The sequence below is a fragment of the Lathamus discolor genome, chromosome 3 (genome assembly GCF_037157495.1).
Source record: "Lathamus discolor isolate bLatDis1 chromosome 3, bLatDis1.hap1, whole genome shotgun sequence".
NCBI lineage: Eukaryota > Metazoa > Chordata > Aves > Psittaciformes > Psittacidae > Lathamus > Lathamus discolor.
This window is the reverse complement of record NC_088886.1, coordinates 100,123,282-100,146,484: the sequence shown is the minus strand read 5'-3', so window position 1 is coordinate 100,146,484 and position 23,203 is coordinate 100,123,282. Positions and strand designations below refer to the sequence as shown.

Sequence of the window (23,203 nt, the reverse complement as noted above, 5' to 3'; positions counted from 1 at the left end):
AATATGTAAATAAGTTCATTTATAAACACAACTTTATATTTTCCATAAATATCACGCATCTCTATTACAGATGTTTTGCTCTTCCAAAAGTCTGGCTTCCTTTTCTGGAAAAAAATTGAAGTTAATTGTTGTATGAGAAGCTATGTTTCAATTGTACAAATCCTTAGTATTTAAATTTTGGCCTAGCAATATTCATACGGATATGTGCACATGCTTTCTAAGATACTACTTTTTCTACTGCAGTTATTCTGCACAGATTCCAGAATATAGGAGAATGTTCTTAAAGTGAGGAGTGGTGAAGCATATTACCATGAATCTTGTTTCTGTTAGTCAGTGCATTGCACTTAGGAATAATTAAATTAAAGAACAATCTTATATTTCACTGGACTATGTAACAAATGTGTTACTGAATTGCTAAATTGTGGCATAAACCTAGTGAGACCTGGGGTAATACCTGCAGAATGTGCTTAGTGCATTTTTTTACAAACTGTATTTCTCACTTGAATGTATGCTACTACATAGTGTAACAGCACATTTAGCCTGAACTAGGTACTTTCAGAAAATGTGTCAGATGCAAGTAACTGACTTAAGATGGAGCATATTAGATGTTGGAGAACTGAGCGTAAAAATCAGATGTGCAAATATTAGCAGTATGTCTGCTTCTTCTCCAAGAAGATTGGTTAAGTTTTGAGATCACTGAGTGGATTTGAATGAAATTAAGAACTGTCTTTTCAACTACATACTCCAATTGTAAAATTTCAAGCAGCCATAGGACCACACAGCCTTTAAGCGTGTATGTGTGGTTTTAAGCTTAATAACCTTAATTTAATAACATTAAACCTTAATAACCTTAAGAAATTTTGGAAATTACCTGGAAAACTCTGGAAATTATACTTCAATATTTTTTACTATTCTTTCCCTTTTTCATCTAAAAGACTATAAATGTAATATCTGAAGATGATTTGGCTGTAGGATAGTCTAGATCGTTTATATGGTTGAGCTCCAGGATTTCGCTCATTTGGAAAAGCCTGAACTGTTCAAAAACACCTGCTACTGTTAAGTATTGTGCATAGCTTGGGAGAATTTTATGTTCTAATAAGGTTTTACCCCACTCTTGTTTCCTAGCAGGTCTTAGGAGCCATGACAGTCTTTCCTGTATGTTTTGTTGTTTGAATGACTTGCTTGAAAAATGATTGCTGTAATCAGTGATCCTGGAATAGAAGGAATTTTAAAGTACCAAATTGTTCTGGTGACTGGGTTTCTGATAAATCATTTTTATAATTGTCTGGACAGTACTAACAGAAGTGAGCGTTGTACAGAGATGTCAGCACTACAAATGTAGGCTTTTAAGCAAGAAACAAAATGTCCCAAGGCTGAAAATAGCCTATCCATTGCTCCTTGCTGCATTTCATTTTAATCCAGATGTTTTCAAACAATTTTCATTGCATCAGATTACCTTCTTAAAAATCTAAACTGAAAAGGTCTTTTGAGTGTGCCATGAAGGGTTTTCTTTTCACGGTAGCAGAAAGGAATTTATCCCCGTATTGAACAAAATGTGAACTTTTCTGGGGTGGGGGAAGTATGCATCTTGTACACATTCAAAACATTAGAAGCTAAGCATTGTACAGGAAAAATGGCATTGAGTGCTGAATTACAGGCTTATTTGTAGTTTTCTGTACTTTCTCAGCAAAATAGCTGAGTATCTTGTAAGTGGTGTTTTGTAAGCACCATCACAATGGCTATTGCATCAGACTGTTGACTCAGAATTACCAGGCAAAGGCTATCTATACAGACTATGTGCAGAGTTTTAGTTGCATTGTATCTTAAGTGTTTTGAGATAATGTAGATACGTTCTGAGGATCTCTTTCATAGTTTTCCTTCACTGTATTGAGAACATTCCTGTTTAAGAAAGAAAAACCCCATATTAAATATAATTGTTCTGGTTTTAGAAGCTATCTTCTAATATTTGCTTATTTCTTTTTGTTTTGTGGGCAAGGGGGATGATGAACAGATTTCTTTGCTTCCATTGGGCTATGTGTAAATCATCATCTGTCTGTGCTCATCTATTTATACCAAATGACTGAGAGAAACTCATTTTGGTTGTAGGACTTCCCTTGCCTGCTTTGTGCCTTTAGAATTTTTTTTTCCCATTTCTTTTGTATGTCTGGAGCAGTTAAGAAGTTAAAATAAGAAAACTCTGATGGTCAAAAATCTTAAGAGATGCTCTGATAAAGTGTCCATGGAAGTAGGGAAGCTGTAAAGAGGCATTGCCATCGTTAGGATGACTGTGAAGGCATAAATGAAGTGTATTGTAAGTATATGCCTGATTTTTCTCCTGCTTTTTTATCTGAAAAACTGTTTCTGTTGGTTCCTTGTAGAGTTGGTTATTAGGAACCATGCATTCTTTAAAGAGTGGCAAAGGTGACATAGTATGTACCCTGGAAATGGTCTCAGGGTGTTATTTGGCCAATAAAATATTTTTTTCTTAAGATACTGTTTATTTTGAGTTTATGAAACTGACAAGCAAAAAAATAGTCTATAGGTTTGTTGAAAATTACAATGCTATTGTGTTTTCTTTTCATCCTTCTTTTCCCCCTTCTGCCTGTGCTTGACTTGTTTTTTGGGTGTTTTTTATTTTAATGATTAAGAAAATAAAAGTTTTCATAAAGGGCAATAGCTGTGTTGTCTCATGAAGCTTTTAGTGCCAATGTTACTGGTTTCAGAAACGGTTGAATAAAGTTATGTAAAAGTTAATTATCTGATATAGCCAAATACTACACTACGGCAGATGTTTTCAAAATCATTGCAATATTTAATATTATTCCCCCTACCCTCCCCTTCACATACTGTGTTTAGAGAGCTAAGAGTTTTGAATGAACCTACGAGTAATTTTCAGCCTCGGCTTGTGTCAGTCAGATGAAAGATACTTTTTATCCTTGTTACAGCCCTGGTATAGAAACAACATCATTGTCCTTTTCACTACGTTGTACTTCCCAAGAGTAACTCAAAAAGTATTTAGAAAGCAGTATTTGACTGTTCTTTCCAGGACTGTGCCACTGCTTTGGAAATGGTTGTGATGCTTCTATTTGTGATAGAATTGCTTTGCAGGAGGGTACAGGTAGAACCTGTTGGTGGCCTGTAGAGTATGAGGACTGAGATTTTACTTACTTGTAGTGAAAATGACTGAGGTTAGATTTCCAGTACCTTGGAAGTATAAACTTGGCTTCTAAAACCATTAAGAGATGAAAAAATAGACATACTTATTTTTTTTCTCACACATTTTATTTACAATGTTGAAAAGTTTGAGAACAAACCTGGAGTTTGAAACCTGCAGGGACAATACACCAGAGAGATCATTCCAGAATTGGGTTGGCAGAAGATGTGAATGAACCTTCATGGGGGGAAAAATTAAACAAAATTGAATTAACCTCTGGCTTGTAAGCTGTCTTCTTTTTTTCTTTTGAAGTGTCAGTTTGTGGTTTTGATAAATGTCAGAGGCATTCTTCTTCTCAAATAAGATCTTTCTCTGCATAATCCAGCATTATGGGCTTTTTTCTTCTTCCCTCCAAAGATTACTTTATCCTTCCTTTGGTTTCTAATCACACAAGTGCTCAAGAAATGGGATGCATTTGACAGCTAAGTGTGTTTCCTGCTGACTTAGTTTTATAAGGAAACTAAAAGAGGCAGATGAGAGTATTCTTCCCTGCAGTTCTGGTCATTCATTAACCTGATACAATGGGAGCTAACACACACTTCCCACCCTGTGCTTTGCTTCTAAATTCAATCTTGTTTATATGTATAATATTTGACTTTCTGACAAAGAGTCTGTTTTACTTATTCATAAAAGTTAGTGGTCTGCAGCCTAGTATCTCTGCCTAGCTATCAAGTACAGTGATAGTTGTGGCAGAATGTGTTTAATTCATCTACTCCTTGTCGAGAAGAAAAGGCTTTGTAGAGAGTATGACTTAGTGAAGCTTGTTTTGGGTTATTTTTTTGGGGGTGTATTAGCTTAAATATATTAGTTTTTGAAGTTGCTTGATAACTTGTTTAGGCTGTCCCCCTCTCCCCCCTCCCACCCCCTGCCCCCCCCGCCCCCAGCAGTACCTGCTCTTAGGATTCTAGGGTTATGTTTAAAAGCACTTATGACAAGGGCTAGGGGAAGAAGGGGAGTTCAGGTGAGCAGTCTGAAATTGGTTTACTTTAAGGTAAAAGACATAAAAGTTAGAGAGAGTGGCTTGATTGCTTTTTGGGGCACTGAGGAGTTCTAGTAATGGATCTGGACAAGACCATGTGCAAGCAGTACACAAAATAGCATACAAAAAGCATGTAACTCCTCTATGAGACAGGAGAACAAGTGCATATAGGCTGCTCTGGGAGGAAAGGAAAATGAAGGCAACATTACCTAGTGCAATAAGGAGCACCCACATATTGTGATTGCTTAAATATGCTCAAGTTTTTGTGTGTCTTTTCAAAGGAAGCTTTTAGCTGGGGGGGAATAGTGAGGGAGATGCTTCAGGCTGCCTGGGAGGTTCTTCCGTGGGATCCCCTAGGAAAAAAATAAAAGTGGGAAATAAAAATTGTTAACATTATCCAAAAGTGCACAAGAACCAATATCTTATATAATAGTGCAAGAGCACAATTGAACTCTTAAATCTCATTTGACAGTGGAGCCTTTTGGAAAGGAGCCACAGTCCCTTTGTTTCTGAATGAAGCTAAGCAGCATTTTAAATGCTTATGAGTCGAACATGATTGTTAATGGTTTTAGAAAGAAATTAGTGCTTCAAACCCAGGTTCCTATTGTACTTGTTTCTCAAGTGTATTTTTTACTTTTTTCCCCAATTCCTTGCTTTCCCTGATATCCTCACCAAAACTGCAAAATTACAAAAGCTGACCTATGTTTTTTCAGGAGACCATTCCAAGTTGTCTTGGACTTCATGTCATGTTCCACCTATGTATTCCATGTATGTGTCACTGAGCAAATCTTTCTCTTTGAGAATGTGGATAGCATTATTTTGTTCACATATCTTTATTTTCTTTGAATTGCAGACTTGATTGCTACAACTGTATTTGCAATCCAGTTTTTCAGCTTGGAAGTGTTTATCAGGTGGATCTTAACTGCCCTGTAAAAGTACACAAATACTCTTCTTTTTTTTTTTTCTTTTATTTTTTTTTTTTTTAATTTGAGACAAATTGGGGGCAGTGGAGAAGGAAAAAGAAAAATATTCCAGAAATGAGAATGAACTTACTGTGAATAGGATACATAGAAGCTATGCAGTTTGTCTGATTGGTTAAGGAAGCCATTACCATGTATGATATCTTACATTAAAATAATTAGGAAAACTATTACTGGAAAGGCAGATCAGTATTATAACTGATGGTACAGAGCATTTACAAACCGAAACAAAGTAATACCAAGAAACTGCGTGAGGCTTATGGCAGCTGGGAAGGAAAATGTCAGAAGGTCAAAATCCATTAGAATTAGGAGTAAGACACAATCTGAAGGAAGTACAGTGGTGTTCCCCTTTATCCTTAAGAATGTGGTTCAGTTGGTCCCTGTCCTGCCGCAGAAGTTAATATGGGGAAATAAAACCAAACAAATTGAAAGCATTAAGCCATCGCTATTTTAGCGCGCTGGTTGCCTGTTGGTGTGATGACTCTACCTTCCCATGTGATAGATAGAGCTGTCCAAATTTGTGTTCTCTATGTGCAGTTTGTTTGGTTTGATGAGCTGTCAGGTTTAGATTTAAACTCTCTACCATCACTATCACCCTGTGCTACCTCAGGTCCTTCTTATTAGCATGGTCGGGCATACTCGTTCATTACATTTTGGAAGACTGGTTTATAGTGACAAGAGGACATTACTTATGGCTGTGTTTAGTCAGGCCTCTTTGCTGCAGTATGAAGTGTTCATTTTGCAAAATTGCAATGCAAGTTTGGCCAAGAGCTCTTACCTCTGCTACAGCTCGCTGAATCATTTGCATATTATGAATTGGAGCCCTAAGTCATGTTCATTTAATCAGTCGCTCCAGTGTAAGTACTGATGAAATCACTGAATGATTTCTTTGGCAAAAGGCAAGTCATGCTTTGTAGCTCTGATTCTGTATACATTTCCTATGGGGTATAAACCCTGCTTTTATTTTATTCCTAGATAATTTTTTGCATGATTTCAGGACTATGAATAAAGTCAACAGTATGGGTTTGTTTTTATTTCAAATCCTGAAGGAAGCTGCAAAGGACATGTATATGTAATAAGGAAAGGAGAAACTGATCAGTTGTTTGAAAATATAATTGCTATGATGCTTAAAATATTTTCCTTTATCAAAAGTTGACAACCTTTTAATATAGTGGAATTCCTTAAGTTATAAAACAAATCTTAAGAATGAAAATCCAGTCCCTTCTCCTCCTGTTTGTATACTTACAGCCTTTAAAAAAAATTGTAGCCAGTTTAAAGCATGTTACTAAATCAATACAGAGATTCCTGTACTAGAAGATTGCCTTCAAAGTGAGATGCTTGTTGTAACAGCTTCACACTAACTAGAATATTACTGCTTTTTCAGGGAGAAGAGTTGCAACTGGTAGCTGCCTTTGTTGCCCACTGACAAGGGGTTTGACTAGTTCTGTTTCACATAACGCCCACCCTGCACAACATCTATCAATGTATGTCTCTGGTAGGCTAGTCTGACTTAATGCAGAGGAAGACTTGCCCTGTCTCCCCCCTCCAAGTTAATTTCCTGTAGCATTAGCAAGCTGAAGGATCTCGGGAAATTATCAAATGAACGTGGATGAAAAATATGGTTGTGTGTGTTTGAGAGGGATACAACACCACATCGCTCTTTCAGCAGCAACAAGTAGAGTATGTAATGTGTCTCTAAGTACTCTGGATTTTACCTCAGTACAAATCACTGCTTCCTGAAGAGAGTTCCCTTCTAATAAATCTTCATTTGATTCTGTGACCAGGTAATCTTCGTGCTTATGGTAGGGTCTTCCAGGTTGGCATTTGCATCATGGAATGCCTGCCAGATACAGGTGTGGTGTCAGCACTCCACGTCCTGAAATCCTCTTACTTTCCATGATTGAGTGCTCTTTTTTGCTGCTTTCAAAGTCTGAAAAGACTGTCACAGATAAAACCAGGCTCTGTGTTGCACTGAGCATAGCTGAGAATATGCAGTGGTTGGTTTACAAAGCTCCAGCTGGGGTGGTGTGTTGGTTTAGTCGTCAAAAGAGGATGAGGGCCAAGCAGCCAGGGGTTTGCAGGTGGGTTTTTGGTTTCTTTTTCATAGAAACCTCATGGGAATTTTACCTGTACAGAAAGAGTCCATGGGCAGAAAGGGTAAGTTATGATTACATGCTTATGTCCATGACTGAAGTTACTTAGGTTTTTGTTTCAGAAACCTTAAGCAAGGAAGGTTATGTATTTCTGGCCTACTGTTCAATAATGGGTTATAGCTTTAAGACATAAATGGGAAGCACAGGACAGAATACTTGCCCAAGGGATTATTTTTTTTAGGGAGAAAGTTTATTATGGAGAAAGGTTCATTTGTTTCTTTAGGGGTTTTTGTTTGTTTTAAAAACAGCACCTGTAGTTGAACACCAAGTTCTTAAGTTATGTACTGCAGCAGCTATTTTGTGAAGTTGCAACATATCCAGGAAGAAACAAACTATGTTTGAGGCAGAAAACTGTTGATGTACTTCTCTGCAATATTTAAGAAACCTTTGCCTGAATTGGAGAGTAGTCAAAAAAAGGTTGCTTGGGATGTTTGGTGGTTTGATTAGAGAGCAATCATAGTTAAGAGTTTCTTGGCAAGGTCTGTGAACTCATAGTGGTCATCTTCTTAAAGTTGTGTGGTCCTTTAAGTGACTTGTGAAAAATGTATTAAGATTTTCATGCACCCAACACTCTTTATTTGTCATTTCCCTGTAAGAATAATCTGTCTGAAGTCAAGTGAGAACACTTCAGGGCATTAGCAGTTCCAAATTTTGAGGATTCATTAGTGGATATCTAGTAAAAATCATGCATAGAAGTAATGTAGAGAGGAGGGTATATGCTGATACAACATCAGGAAGGTAAGGAGAAGGAGAAGTAGAGTTTCAGAGTTTAAGAAATGACCTTTGTTTAACAAGTGACCTTTGTAGTTATGCATTCTGCATCAGAGCTGAGCTGTGCAATTCCTGGCCCTGCTTCTGTTTTGGGAAGAAATTGTCTCATACTATTATTCTATTGTTTTCAAAGAAGCATAAAGAAAAGGTTGAAGTCTTGACAGCTGTGACAAAGTCCAGTGCCATAATGTGTCACCAGATAAGTGATACTGTATAGTCTGTGGCAGTCAGCAAAGCATAGCAGCCACTATTTATATGTCAGCTTTAAAAGAGAGAAAGTGTTACCCGAAGGGGGGAGAATATCAGAATTTGACAGCCTGGTAGACATCTGAGGTTAAATGCCATCTTTTGATTAGATTTAACTTACATATTCATTTTCTGTATTGAGATTTGAATTTCCAGCCTTTAAAAGCTCATTTTGTTGCCTTATGGTGCTTAAAATCATTGTGCCTAAGAACAGAGTTTTCTGCTAGAGCAGATGATGTTAAAGGTTAGGTCATAATTTTCAATTTGTGACTTATACTGTGTAAATATGTAGGTGCATATGCAGCCAGCAACAGGAAAGAGAAATGCATCTTGGTAATTTCTTAACCTTGAAAAAAGACAGTTTACTTTCAGTAATAATTTTTATATTACTTGGATTCCTCCTCTATTATACCAAATGATTTTGATGTTTCCGAAGCTTGCTGTTCTTTGTAAGCTCTTGTTTCAATTTAAAACTTTAAATTAAAACATGGTTTGTATGTCTCCACGAGCAGCATACATAATGCATGGAAAGGAACTGTGTAGGTATTTGGGATTGTTTTATTTCCCCCTCGCCTTCCCTATCATAAGTTGTTTGTTCTTTGAGCATTTGTTCGTGTTTTAACTTCCTGAGTAGTGTTACCACTTTATATCGCTTGGAATGGGAGTGAGTAGAGCAGAGATACTTCTATAGTTATTGTAATGGTCTTAGAAGACTAGAAGTTGTTAGTCTTCAAACAAAATACTTTGTTTATGAGAAGCAGTATGCTTTGAATCAGAGGCACTGTATTTTCCTCAACAAAATCGTCAGTGTGTTTCTACATTCTGAAGTCTGTGTGAAACTTTCCATTGACGTGTGAATTACAAAGCTTTGATTATATGACTAAAACGATTGCTTTCTGTGACAATTAGTCTTAAGTGTTGACGAGACTAAGGTTGATAACACCCTGATGCCATTTCATCCATTTTGTCTGCTACTGGTTTTGTGTGAAATTGGTAATAAATCCAATTATTTTCTAACAGTTTTACTTGAAAAATATTCTGTACTTTTAAAGCCACAATTTCAGAATTTTAATGTAGAAACGGGTAGCAGGTAGTTGTCTCAAAGGCTGATTCCCTGGATGCAGGGGAAAGAGGGAGGCAGAGGGCTGACCTGTGACCTTCTGTTCCTTAGCTGTAGTACAAGTAGTGTGTTCTCTTTCCCTTTCCCTCTCTGTTTCCTCCTTTTTTCTCTGCGTTTTGCCTTAAACACAGCAGACAAGTTTAACAGCCAGTCACATCTGATGTCTGGATCCTTAGATCAGGGGAAAAATGTGCCACTGCACAGGAAGATGGAGAAAGGGCATTTATCTCCTTGAGTTTACTTCAGCCTGTTCACTGGTCAGGATATGGGGACTTTGAAGGATATCGCATGCTTTGTTGCTGCTTTGCATATTGCAAAGACACTGCTTTATGTTACTTTTCTTTTTACAGCCTCCCATTCATGTGACTGTCCTAGCTTTTCTTAGAAGAGCATTGTCCACTGAAAAGAACCGTTTGTACCTTTTAAAGACAGGGGTATGATATATGAAAGGGGATGCGAGTTCATCTAAACCCTGAGTATGTGATGTTGAGCTCAGATCTGGCAGTTGCAACTCAGAAGAAATTTTGGACTTTCTCTGAATGCCTTTGTTTTCTCTGATATGCTTTGGCAGCCAAACATACCAGCAGTGGGCCAGACAGTGTCAGAAAGGGAATTGAGAATAGGACAGGAAGAGTTTGATATGACTGGGTCTTGAGTTTAAAAGCTTTGAGAAGCCTTTTGAAACATTGGTGTGCCTGTTTTTTTTTTTTGAGCATTGTCAATTCTGGTGCTTCCTTCTCAGGAAGAATGTTAGAGCAGGTAAAGAGGGGTTGCTAAAATAGTCATGAGATCAGCTATCTTACAGGGAGAGTCTGAAGAGTTTGCAACTCCAGCATGTGGGACCAGACAGGCTGCAGCCTTTAACATATGTAATCCAATGGCTATAATTCTTGACAGAACATGATGAGAATGGACAGTAAAAAGTGCTCAAAATAGCTTGCATGCTCTTCTTAAAAAGCATTTCCTGGTGCTGTGGACCACTGATATGACCCAGCAGTGTTTCATGTGTTATTAACAGAAGAATGTCCCAGGTACTTGTCTTGGACTATGACCTGAGTATGAAAGTTGAGTAAATCATTCCAATACTTTTATCAGTATGTAGTGATTTTTATAAATTGAGAATTTGGTTCATTGCTTTGGAGAGTCAAGTGATAACTTAATCAGTGTTACTTTATAAGGCATTTGGTGACCTGTTTTCTCAACTGCAACTGTGAAAGTTATTTCTGTGTTTCAGTTAGTAGACTATTGCAAGGTAAAAATGCAGTGAGGTACTACCATGAAAAATGCTACAGATTTGCATGAAATTAATGGGACCTATTTTTTTCTCTCATTTCTTTTGGATGGGTCCTGATTTCACAAACTGTTTGCACTTGTTATTTCTGAGGTAAAAACCTTCTCCCCCTCCCTTTATTTTTAACAGGTTCTTGAAGATGCAGAGGCTCAACATTTGTTTCAGTCCATTCTTCCTGATATGGTCAAGCTGGCGCTCTGTCTCCCTAGTATCTGCACCCAGGTAAGCAAACACAGCTAGCTCTGTGGCAGACCACTTTTCTGCAAACTGCAACTAATGGCTAATGTCAAAACACCAGGATTGTGTTATGTTCTTAATAAAAGCTAGAGGTGTTGTGTTGAACGTAGCTGAGGTCTAGGGAGCAGAACGGACAATGCACATCTATAATGATGTAATAGAATGTAAATATATCTCACTGTCATATTTTTAGCCTGAACTTTGGTAACACTTCCTATATGTTGAAGTTGCTTCTTGCTTTTCTTAAATGACATGACTATGCAGCCTTTCAGATTTGAAGATGACGGTTAACGGAAATAAATAATCTTAAAGCATCTAATTTTTCATTTTAGATTTTTTTTGATCCTAGAAGACAGTATTTTCATTAAGCCTTCATATTTTATCCTAGTTGGAGCATCACAATATTTGTGCACATACAAACCTTAACTAATTCTTCATGATTGTAATGAGAATCAGTGCTGTAGATAGTAAAACTGATAAAAGTGAATAGGACTGATCAAGTAAGTGACTATGTATGCTGGGTAACACATTAGCAGGATAAGGACTTAAATTTGTAAGCTCCTTTGTTACAGTTTTTTTTAATTGATTTTGTTGGACAGGGGTAAGGAAAGTCTCTCCTTACACTGTTATGCTGCAGGAGTCCTGCAATAGATATATAATTTCAAACAGTATGAACATTTCTTTAAAATTCTTTTGCTAGTCACTTGATGGGGGAAATTTTTGAGAAAGCGACAAAGTTTCTGCTGCACAGTCAAGCACAAGACTTGCAAGTTCATGTAGTAATTCCTTTTATAAAGATGATGTACTGTTAGGCAGTATAAAATTAGGAAGAACATTGTTGGACTCATTTTTTTTGGTTAGGCATAAAGCTAAATTTGTTACAGTGTAACACACTGTCCAAAATATTCCATTTTTATAGGCATGTAGAACATATTAGAAAGCTTCTTAGATTTTTTTCCCCCCTCTAGCTGTGTGCCTTCAGACATCACAATAGAGCTTATTAATTAAATAGCCAGATGATGGAATGAGAATCAGTGAATGTGAATGTAGTAGTTATAAGAATGATGGAAAACTTGTTTGCTTTGTGGATTAAACAAGGCTGTATATTCAACAGTCTAAATTAGTAGCAATTTCTATATTCACAACTAAAAGGATTAAAATGTTAGCTGCTCAGCTCTCCTGGAGCTAGGCAAATGGTGATGGCTGAGAATACTGGGAGAAGTGAAAATTCTGTTCTCTTTCTCCTGTCAAGTGGCTTTATCGTAACTGGTACTGGTCTTCTCAGCAGTCAGATTGATATCCCTCCCCCATCCTGTATTATGGTATATTTTTGAAAATAAGTAAAATGCCATGGAAGTGGTGAGCAAAAATTCCATATCAAGAGGCTAAAGCCTGATAAAATGGAAGATGTATAACGCTTCAGGGGATTGTTTTTTTTAGTTCCCCCGATCCTTTGTTTCTTTTTATATTAAAGAAACCCTGACTAGAGTGATCTTGAGGTCCTTTCCAACCCTAACTATTCTATGATTCTAAGTTGCAAATGCCAAGAGTCAGCAAAACTTCTAATTGAAGACCAAAGTGAAGCTGAGCTTTTTGTCCATACTGCATATAAAAATAATAGATAATCACGCACTTTCTGCAAATATTGTCAGTGTTATTTCTTCAAGTAGGATGGAAAAAAAAAATTCAAAGCAAGTCATAGAGTGGTGGTCTGCCGTACTTCTGCATTTCTTTGTAGAGTATTAGGCATGGTTATTGTAGCTGAAAGCATTCCTTTAGGATTCTTAAGTATACAGCTATTGAAAGTAGGCTTTTACTTCAGGTTTTAGGATTGCCCAAGATTTGCAATGCCTCATCTATATTTTCCCCTCTCTATTCCCCATGGTTTTGTTTGATAAGTTCTGTTTTCTTGGTCTTTCATTTTGTTACTGATTAGAAATCTTCACTTTGTCAAGCAAGCTTTTCCTGAATTGTCTTGAATAAACTGTTCTTGACTTTAATGGTGCTGCTGATTAAAGGGTTCACCCGTGGCCTAAATTACTCTTGCACTAATTTAACAAATGTAATTTTGTGCTCCTGGTTTTTTCATTTAAAAACAGGTAAGCTAACTATTTTTCTCTCTCCTTCCCTCCCTTCTGTCCTGCCCCTCCCTCTCCCTCACTTCTTTTTTTGGTAGCCAATACCTCTACTGAAACAAAAGATGAATCACTCCATCACAATGTCACAGGAACAGATTGCTAGTTTTCTAGCTAATGCTTTCTTCTGTACTTTTCCACGTCGCAATGCGAAGATGAAGTCTGAATATTCTAGTTATCCAGACATTAACTTCAACAGGTATGGCACTCTGGAGTAAATGAAGCTGATAACCCTTCAATGAAAGTATTATTGTCATCATTTAGAGGAGAAACTTACTGTTTCTTTCATGTTTCTGTCAGCAATTTCAGTAGTTTGCTTGCTTTCTTTTTGCTTCTAAGTCACAAGAAAACTATGCAATTTAGTAAGAAAGGATGTTGTGCACAGGGAAGATATGCTTAGCATTCCAAATTTTTGTTTTTCATGCATGCACATGTGCAGACATGTTCTTGCTCTGGCATAATTAGGCTGAAAAAATTCCCAACCTCCTCAAAAGCTATTCATCTGCAAATGGGATATTTAATTGTGCTTCAAGTGTTCTATATATATATTTAAATTCAATATCAGTGCTTCCCCAGCCATGTTTCTGGTGCCTCTTGTGTCAGCAGTCAAGATCTGCACATTAAGTCAGATCAATAAGACTTCCTTCTTCAGCATCCATACAATCCTTTGTCGTTTTAAAGCAGTTAGAGCTGCATGTTAAAATAAGTTTGTCCTTTTCCTATAAGTTAACCTAAAAAGGTTTCAAGAACACAGTAAGAATTTAATTAAAGATACTCTGATTTCTAAACAAATGCTTACTCTTTTTTCCTCAGTGCTACAGAACTTACATAACTTACAGAAATTTTTCTTCACGTCTTTTATTTTTTAACTATGCTTATTTCAATTTTAAATGGGGGAAGAGGATGAAGATATTTCCTGCTGCAGAAATATTATGGTTCACATGGACTTGAAGATAGGAAATTAGAGTTTTTCTTCTGTGCACATCCATACAAGTCTGTATAGATCAACCTGAAGTTTATTAGGCTGGAGCTTGGAATTGATTATTGATTTAGAGTTTTTCTTATTCCTCACAGTTAACATATGTAGTGTATATGCTCTGAAAACTGAGATGATATACAAAAATACTGTTACCTGTGATCTAGCACACTCTGATATGTGTGTCATAAGAGCAGTATTAGACTAGAACTTCCCGGAATAAATTGTAAGGCATGCCCATGTGCTAACAACAGTTTTGGTGCTTGCTGTCTTTAAGGGTTGGGACAGGTTTCTCTGTGCTATGTATTTCAGAAGAGAGACCAGGGTGACTGTCTTGGTCTTTATTCCAGTAGTGCAGTGGGTTACAGAAGAGAAATGTGGGTGGGCATTACTGTACCATACAATTCAGCATATTTTTCCATAAGAGCAAGTAAGTGAAAAGTACCATCAATGTATAAAAATGATTTATGTTCAAAGCAGTGAAAGAGGACAGTAAAGTTCTGGAAAGAGTTCTCTTTGGCTGCACCAGCTACACACTTCTAGCTGAATTTTATGGTTTTTTTGTTTGTTTGTTATGGCTTTTTTTTAAAAGTACTTCAAGGTACCAATGTTTGTTGTAACTTAAGCATATTATAAATCGAACAGTTAAATTCTTGCCAACTATGGAATAAAATGCTGTTAAATCACTGGAGTAAATTCATATTCTCTTCTGTGAACATTGCACAGCAATGTAAATTCACAATAATGCAGTGTAGTACTAGTGATTAACTTGGGGCATATTATTTTGGGCTACTTTTAAACAAAAAAGTGTTGGCAAATTGTTAGGAAAATAGTTTCCTGTCATAGACTTAAATAATGACCAGTATATACAGGACTTCTTGCCCTATTCCAGTCAGTGCTCCTTTGCTCTCTGACTTGGCTTCCTAGTGCTATCACTCATAGGAAGTTCCAAAAATGTTATTTGAAAGGAGTAATACAGCAGACAACCTTCAGGCCTTCCTCTTGCATTATGGATGAGGTAATGCTCAGCTCTTAGTCCCATAGTGTAGAAAGCCACTTTTACTCATGTAAGTGCAAGAATATTGTTGCCAAACTGGAGAACAGAAGGGAAGCTGATGTCCTTTGGTTCTTGAGGATTAAAAGTGGCTCTTCTTCAGTGTTTTCCAATTTAGGTGATTTTAATATAATTAGTTTTGTTTTTCAGTGCTTTTTTCACTTAAGGACCAGAATCATTGCCCCACATCCCCACACCTGCCCCCCATGTATTTTGCATTTGCTAATAAGCAGATAAATAAAGTATAATATATGGTGTGACAGGCAGTGGGTAAGAGGTGGACTGGTAGGATATGTTTGACAGACCAACAGACAGTCAGTGCAAGACATTGAGAATTTACTTTTAATTTTATTTTTGGGTGTTCTTTGTTTGTTTGGTTTTTTTTTTTCCTTTTTCCTTGTTTTCCTTCTCCCTCTGTTAAGCATTTTCTGGTGCACCAGTGCTTGGTGCTGTTACCACAGTGGTGATAGCAGGTTGGTTGAATGCTTGTGGATGTGCTAATAAGTGCAGCCGATTGGAAGGAAGGCTGTTGTATGAGTTAGTATTAATGTACACAATCTATGTTTTACCTCTCCTCTCCTGCCAGTTGGTCTTGCCAGATGAGAGGAAAAGAAAAGTGAGCATCCTTCGTCTGACACTAAAGCACTTAGTTTAATAGTATGTTCTGACAGTAACTGTCTATTTTGATTGTTCATCACGTTACAGACTGAAAGTCACCTGTGTATAATGAAATACTGAGTAATTTAATTGAATTGTTCCCTTTTGTACTTGGCAAGGATGGGCCTACTATGATTAAGTCATTAATAATATAATTCATTTCAAATCTACTTAATAAAATGGAATTTGTAGTTTAACTTTGAGAGCTTTGTTATGTGTGAATACTAGTAGGTGATACTAAATAGCATAAAATACTGCTTCTGTTCAAGGTATCAAGCTAAATTTAAAGAGTTTAATTCTTTTTAAAAGCACATTTGTGATATACAAGATGGAAATAGATTGGACAGCTTTATGCGGAAATATCACATCACAAAAGAAAGAAATAATGAGATTTGTGATTTTATTCTTCTTACTGATAAATTTACCATGGAAGTTGCATGGTGGTTGAATGTTGAGCACGAATTGCATTGGCTCTTCTGAGATCATCTTTACAATTACGATGTTGGTTGCACAGTTTAAGGTAGTTTCTTAGGGGGATGTTCATAATTGATCTTCTTTGTGAATAGTTTGTGGTTTATTATAGCACTTTCATAAAAAATATCTTCCTCTTGAAGTTTGTTAAAGAAAAGATTGAACTATGCTTTCTTGCATTTATTTTTTTGTAAGATGCTGGGATGGATGCTATCCACTGTCACACAAGACTGCGTTGTGGAGATTTTTTCTTCCCGTCCCTGTTGACCAAGTTATCAGACCTTTATCTTCACACTGCAGAATTTGGTAATTTAGGAAGCTACCTAGGTTGTTATATGTGAAAGTAAAGTAAAAGGAAAAAAGCTTCTCATCTGCCGTTTTGAGTCAGTGTTCTGGTTGACTTTCCCTTTGAAAAGGAAGGGTTTGTCAAGTACTCGCTCTGCTTTTGCTGTGACTTTGACCTGCTACAGATCCATTCTTAGCTGTTGTGTCAAGTTACAATAACTCCTCTGGTTGCCTTTTTCAAAAAACTGCTCTAGTTAAACAGGGCATGCTATGCATCCATAATAGCTCCCATCAAAACAACTGAAGTCTTAATTGAAGTTAGTATGTCTGATGACATAAGCATGGTAGCTCTTTTGGCACATGCATTAATGCATGTTCTGGTATGTAACCACTAGTATTCCACTAGGACTGAATTGCTTTGTCTAAAAAACCTTTAAAGCAATTTCAAGTGACTGGAAATGAGGTGGGAGGAAAAAAAACCCCACTAGTTAAGATATATGTCTCTTACGGCATGTATAATATATGAAAGGAAATAGGCAAACTATAGTATGTTTATGCGGGAGAATTGAAATCGAATTTACGAGTAATGCAATTGTCTCTTCATAAACGATATCAATTTTGCAGCACTAATAAGTATTCTTTGGGGAATAAATTGTCTGATGACTTTGAGAGAACTTGGTTTTGGCAGAGAGGTGCATTGCTCCTCTGATGAGTGGTTCTAGATTTTCTGAGTTTGCAGGTACTGCTCCTGTTTCTGTTATGCCTTACTTGGTTATATTTCCTAACTAGCCTTGAATGGAGTACTTTATTCTGAAAAATTTAAAATTTAACATTTGTGTGTGATAAACGATGAAATAGTTTTTAAATAGACAACTTTAAAAGGATCCTATTCTTAAGGAGTCTAGTATAATGACTTTGCTGTAGTGATTAAACCTGTACTTAATCTGAATATTTTATTGTTAGTTTAGTAAAAATAGTAATTTAGTCCAGAATGTAGCTGTAGCATGCTGTAGGATGTCTCTTGGTTTAGGTCCTCATGGTAAAACATTTACACTGCTTTTCTTTGGTGCTGAGTACTTGGAGTTAGTATCTTGTCATTTCATCAAGAAAGACTCCTAAATCACCAAAAGTTTTTCTTGAACGAAAATAAATACAAGAAATCGTACAAGTGTATCATCAACTATAGCAGTAAAGAAAAACACACTTTTTAATATCTGTGGTAGTCAAGAAAAAGCACACATAGTTAATTGTAGAGACTGTAAGTGTAAAATTGTGTATTCACACTTTTGCAAACAGAACACGTGAAATGCTGTGGATTTATGAATGGGAGATATTCTTTGAAGTATAATCCATATTGCAAATTTTTGCATATTATTACCACATAGACAGTTTTCTGAGTTTTGTGATAGGTTCCAAATTCAATGTAAAGACATGATTATATCCTTTGCAAAAAAAAAAAAAACATTCAAAGGAAACCCAGCCTGGGGATGGGAAGATAAAGAATGAGGATGGAAATACCGGCATGAAATTATTTAACTGGAAGTTTAAAGCATATGACGGTAATGGTTCCTTCTGCTTGTAAAAATTACTGGAGCCAGTTCTTCAAGTAACGTCAAGGGATCAGCGTAGCTCCTTGGAAATTAAATTTTACAAGTAAACTACTGTATTTTTATTATACATTAATCAGAACCAATGAATTTCGGAACTATTTACTTAAGCTGGTTCAACTTCTCCCCAGTAAACTGTGTGCATGCCAAGGTCACTTTTGTGTAGCTCTTGATGTTATTAGATCATGTTCATGTTGTGTCATTGGAAATGCAGCCTTTGAAGTACTTTGCAAATTTGCTGCTTACCTCAGCACTCAGAGGATTTAGGAGCAGGTTTTTCAGGGCTGTTGCCTCCAGCTTTCTGAGGTGGAAATGTAGGTTGAAAATAAGACAGTCTTGAATTTGTATTCTATGAGACTTCAAAAACCAGAATATTGATTGCATTTTTAAAATGCATTTACTGACAGTTGATGAGAATTTTTTAAATTGTTTTCCCCATCTATTTTGTGTTTGACACTGTTCACATATGTACTTTCTTATGTTTTGAAGTCTGACTTTGATTCCTCGATTCCTTGCGTGTATCTCTGTAGAGGTTTTTTATTTGATTAACATTGCTGCTACCCTGGCTGGGAAGCCAGAGAGCCAGAGATAAATTTGCAGCTGTGTTTGGTGATGAGCCCTGCAAGCTTTCTTAGCTCCTGCATCTACTAAATTGAAGTTAGCTGCATGGCAATGGGAACATCTTGTACAAAACAAAACAGCTTACATATGCAGTTGCCTGTAATATTTCAATTATTTTGACTGAAAGTGGGCTTGCAGTGCAATGCATTTGATTTACAGTGCATTTCATTTGGATGAGTTCTTTAATTGGAATTAATGGGGTTTGGCCTTGAGTTATTCTGTCAGGAAATTGATTATGTGGTTTCCATTTACATTTTCCTGTGGTAGGTTGTTGTTTTTTTTTTTTTTATTAGAATATATGTCTCAGAGCTTGAAGTAGAATTTTCTTTATCTTAGTAATACTTTCATCTAGCTTTGCTCTTCTAAATAGAGATATTTGCTTCAGAAATAAAGCTTCTCATGTTGTCTAATTGATTATTTCAGAAGTAAGGTTTAAGGTTAAGACATTCATAACTTTGTCATGTTATATCCTCACCTAAGCTTTTACTGTTGCATTTGCATAGATGACTGGTTACTCTGTGCTGCACTTAAGGAAGCTTGGCTGCCTGCGTGTATTGAAGGGGAAGTGTTTGATTTTTCTCTTGTGCTTTTCTTCTGACTTTAGTATAGCTTGATGAAAGTCTTCTGAATCATTGATGTCCTTGCGATATGATTTTTCTGTGGAAATTTAAAAGAACTTACGAAGCGATCAAATTCAACTGAATGAATATCAGTAGCTTTAAAAAATACTGTGAGAGTCTAAGGCTAATTTGTGGGGATTTTTCAATGGTCTGATTGGCCTTTAAGACAGACTCCTAATGTTTTAAACCACTTCAGCTGTTTTGAGTTCCTTGGTCTGGTTATGTGAAAATATGCAAGCAATATGCTAGAGTTTTGTATTTTTCAAACATGTATAATAAAAAGCATGTTTGCAGATAACCATCTTCAGTTTGCCACTAACTCACTTGGAAAGGAAAAGTCTAAACACAGAAAATATGAAGTAAATCCAAGCATGTTCATCTAAGACTTGGAGTCTTCAACCTGCTGTAAAGGGTGGTCCTTTTATGAGTGTGTTTGGTTTTGGACAAACGTAACTTGTGGTGGATTCAGCCCTAAAACATGGGTGCAGAACCGGTGTTGCACATTTTTGGTTTTAGTAAATAAATAATTTTCTTAAATATTTTTCTGTATTTAGCAGTGGATTTCAGAAGAGGAAGTACAATTTGTGTTAGGTCATAGTGAAGAAAAGCAAACGCTGTCAGGAGAGGGAGGTGACGAGAGCTCTTGGGCTAAGTGCTGTATAAGATCTGATGCATGTAGTTAGTGGTTTCATATAGATACTGGATCAAAATACAGATAATTTTGAACACCACGGTATTCTTCTATCCCCATTGTATGGAGTATTCCTCTGCAGCAAGGGTGCCTGTGCCAGAACCCAGAGCTTTTCAAGTTGTTCTGTGCTGCCCTGTGGTTTTTGCCTAGTTGTATAGGGCTAGAACAGAAACACACAACACAGATATCTTTCTTCACTGGTAATTATGTGAGGTATTTGAGGAAATTTTATCTGCTGTAAATGACTTTTGTCAGAAGCAAATCAGCATTACTCTGGCTTTGATCCCAGGGGAGAAAGAAGAGAGGTAGTTATCACAGTCTTTAACAAAAGAGAAGCCCATACTGAATACTTCATATGTGAAAAAATAATAGTTGAAATTCCCTACTTGGCAGAGAGAGTTCATTTTAATGAACAGTTGTGATGCATTAACTTTGTTTCATCTGCCTTGCCATTGCCTTTTAGCATGATCTGACTTATTTCAGGCATAGCTTTTCCAGTTCTGGACTTCTGCCTGGTCTGCTAGTTATGCAGAATCATGTATCACCTTTGTGACATGAAGAACTCTCTCCCAAGAATTTGTAACATAAGCAAGATTTCAGTTTGATGTAAAGAGGCAAAAAACTAGTAAAAGCATGACTGGGCTAATAGGTAAATTAACCAGTTTAATGGAGTTACACCAAATGAGACTTTCAGATAAAAGGTCAGCATTAACTTGTGCATTTAGGCAAGACCTGCACACATGTGTATGCATGCACACACACACATATCTAGTCTTTATTTTATGAACCACTTATTATTGGCGCAAGCACAACCCCTTGATAGAACTCACATATTGGGCCATTTAAAATAGACAAAGTCTGAAGTTTGCTGCTTTAAACTCCTGATTGAGTATTCAAAGAATACAATAGTTTTCATAAAACCTTATTAATAAAAATTAGCTTCTGTGACTTAATATAGATTTTGGATGAAATTGAACTCTTCAATGCCTATACTTAATAGGAATTTTTAAATACTGAAAAAAATTCTAGTTCACTTCGCTGACAGCTACGTTCATCTGACAGCATTCTGGTTTTAAAGGCAGGTTGTCATTCCAGTACATGGAAACAAATGAATAATGTGTCATTCCTTTACTTAGACTGTTGCAGAGGAGTCTTACATCCTCAGGGCTTTCACTGTATTAGACATCTTTTAGTGAATTTCCTACTCAAAGGATATTATTTCTGAAGTTGCTGCTATTCTTCCTTCCAGATAAATTCTATTATGTATTGCCAATAACAATACCTTGTCACTTTGTTGGAAGGGAAATTAAGTAATGTGTGTTCCAGTTGCTGGAGGATAGATGATGCAGTGAAAGTATTTCAGCTAACCTTAAAAGAATGCATTCACTTAATGGCTAAAAAAAAGATGCTTCTTTTTAATGCTTAGGTTTTTATAAATGAATGTTAGAATGCTGGTAGTAGCCCAGTGGATGAAGCCACTGCTGTTGGGGGTAGGTTCTTTTCTTTAGGAGCACTGCTGGTACAGTGCATCTCTTGAAAGCAATATGTTTGCATTAATTTTCCACAACTCACTGAGCTGAAAGTAGGGTAAGGCATTTGGATGTTGGAGTACTCAGCATACATGTCTTCACCCCTTGGTCACTTACTTTAATCCAAGCCAGTCTGTTGCAAATGAAAAATAGTATCTTTCCTGGATGTTCATGTCGAAATTACATTTTTTTTGATATTATGAAATCTGTATGAGTGATACAGGCATTCATGTAACATCTTCGTCAGAAACTTAACAAGTGAATGAACTTGTTACTCCTAAAGACCCATGGTACAGAGGGTCTGTCTAGAGGGTTCTTTCCACAGCAGAGTATTTAAATTCAAGGCTAATAGAAATACATGCATAATGCTAAACAATGTAAATTGCAGTAAGTAGCCTAGTTAATATGCATTATATCCCTGAAATCTAATTAATTGCTTTTATTTCTTTTTCAGATTGTTTGAAGGACGGTCACCAAGGAAGCCAGAGAAACTTAAGACCCTTTTCTGCTATTTTAGGAGAGTCACAGAAAAAAGTATATTTTTTATTCTTTTTCTTTTTTTTTTTTTTTTTACTACAATGCAGATACATGAAAAATTCAATCCCATTACATTTAGAAATGGCTGTGCAGCATTATAATGGAAGTGTCTAACAAAAGCCAGCTTGCTTTTGATATCCATATTAATGTCACTTCTCATATAGATGATGCATACAATTAAATCTGTGGCACAGAGCTTATTGTACTTTTTTTCTGAGATATATGGGGGGTGTGTGTAAAATACATACAGATGTATTTTCACCCCTCCTTATGCATATATAATGTGTGTATATATATGTGTAAATATAAATGTATGTTTAATGTCTGTAATATATGCAACTACTTGCTGCACAGCATCAGAGTAAGAGTGCAGAGGCAACTTAGCACTATATGTAGTCATTAAAACCACAGGCTTAAGGATTATGAACCAAGCTTCAGATTTCCTGCAGTATGCACATTTAGTCCTTTGACTATAATGTTTGTAGTTCTGAGGGATTTCCCCTAGTTATGTTGATACTTCAGTTTTTTTCTCTTCTATTGTCCCAAAGCAAAGCTGTTGTGAAGTTTGCCTAGTTCAAATAAAACAAGTGATAGCAAAACATTTTGAAAGTTAGTGTCGTATTTTCCTTGGTGTACATAGTTTTACCTTCTGTTGTTACCATGAGTTTGAACATCTGCATAAGCCTTCAGAGATAATTTATTTTTCTGAGAACTGTATCAGAGCTCATATATTGTATTTTGGGGGGAGAAAGAGGTTTTACTGCAGTAGCATACTTCACATCTGCAGAAATATCCTTTTTGTTTTAAGAATTTTTTCTTTACATGTCACTATTTCACTATTACCATTATATTCTCTCAGGAAGATTTCTTTTAAAAGAAACACAGATTTAAGCAATTAAACATAAAAATCCCTTTACTTGGTTCAGTCCATCTTCAGTTCATCATTTTAATTCACCACAAATTAAATGCAGCTGTATTCTATTTAAGCTTTCAAACTTTCAGCAATGTCGATAGAACTAAATCTGTGCA

At 36.3% G+C, this 23,203-nt stretch overlaps 1 protein-coding gene across 3 annotated transcripts in view; it reads left to right on the top strand.

Moving 5' to 3' along the window:
- The window catches only part of PARG (poly(ADP-ribose) glycohydrolase), an 81,726-nt gene that overhangs the window by 20,077 nt on the left and 38,446 nt on the right, over positions 1-23,203 (top strand). For all 3 annotated transcript variants that reach the window (XR_010610760.1, XM_065670791.1, XM_065670789.1), the window contains exons 8-10: positions 10,884-10,976; positions 13,168-13,325; positions 22,092-22,171. Coding sequence is in view for 2 of the 3 variants with exons in the window: in XM_065670791.1 (XP_065526863.1) it covers positions 10,884-10,976; positions 13,168-13,325; positions 22,092-22,171 (331 nt within the window). In the remaining variant the exon portion in view is untranslated. The remainder of the gene's footprint in view (positions 1-10,883; positions 10,977-13,167; positions 13,326-22,091; positions 22,172-23,203) is intronic.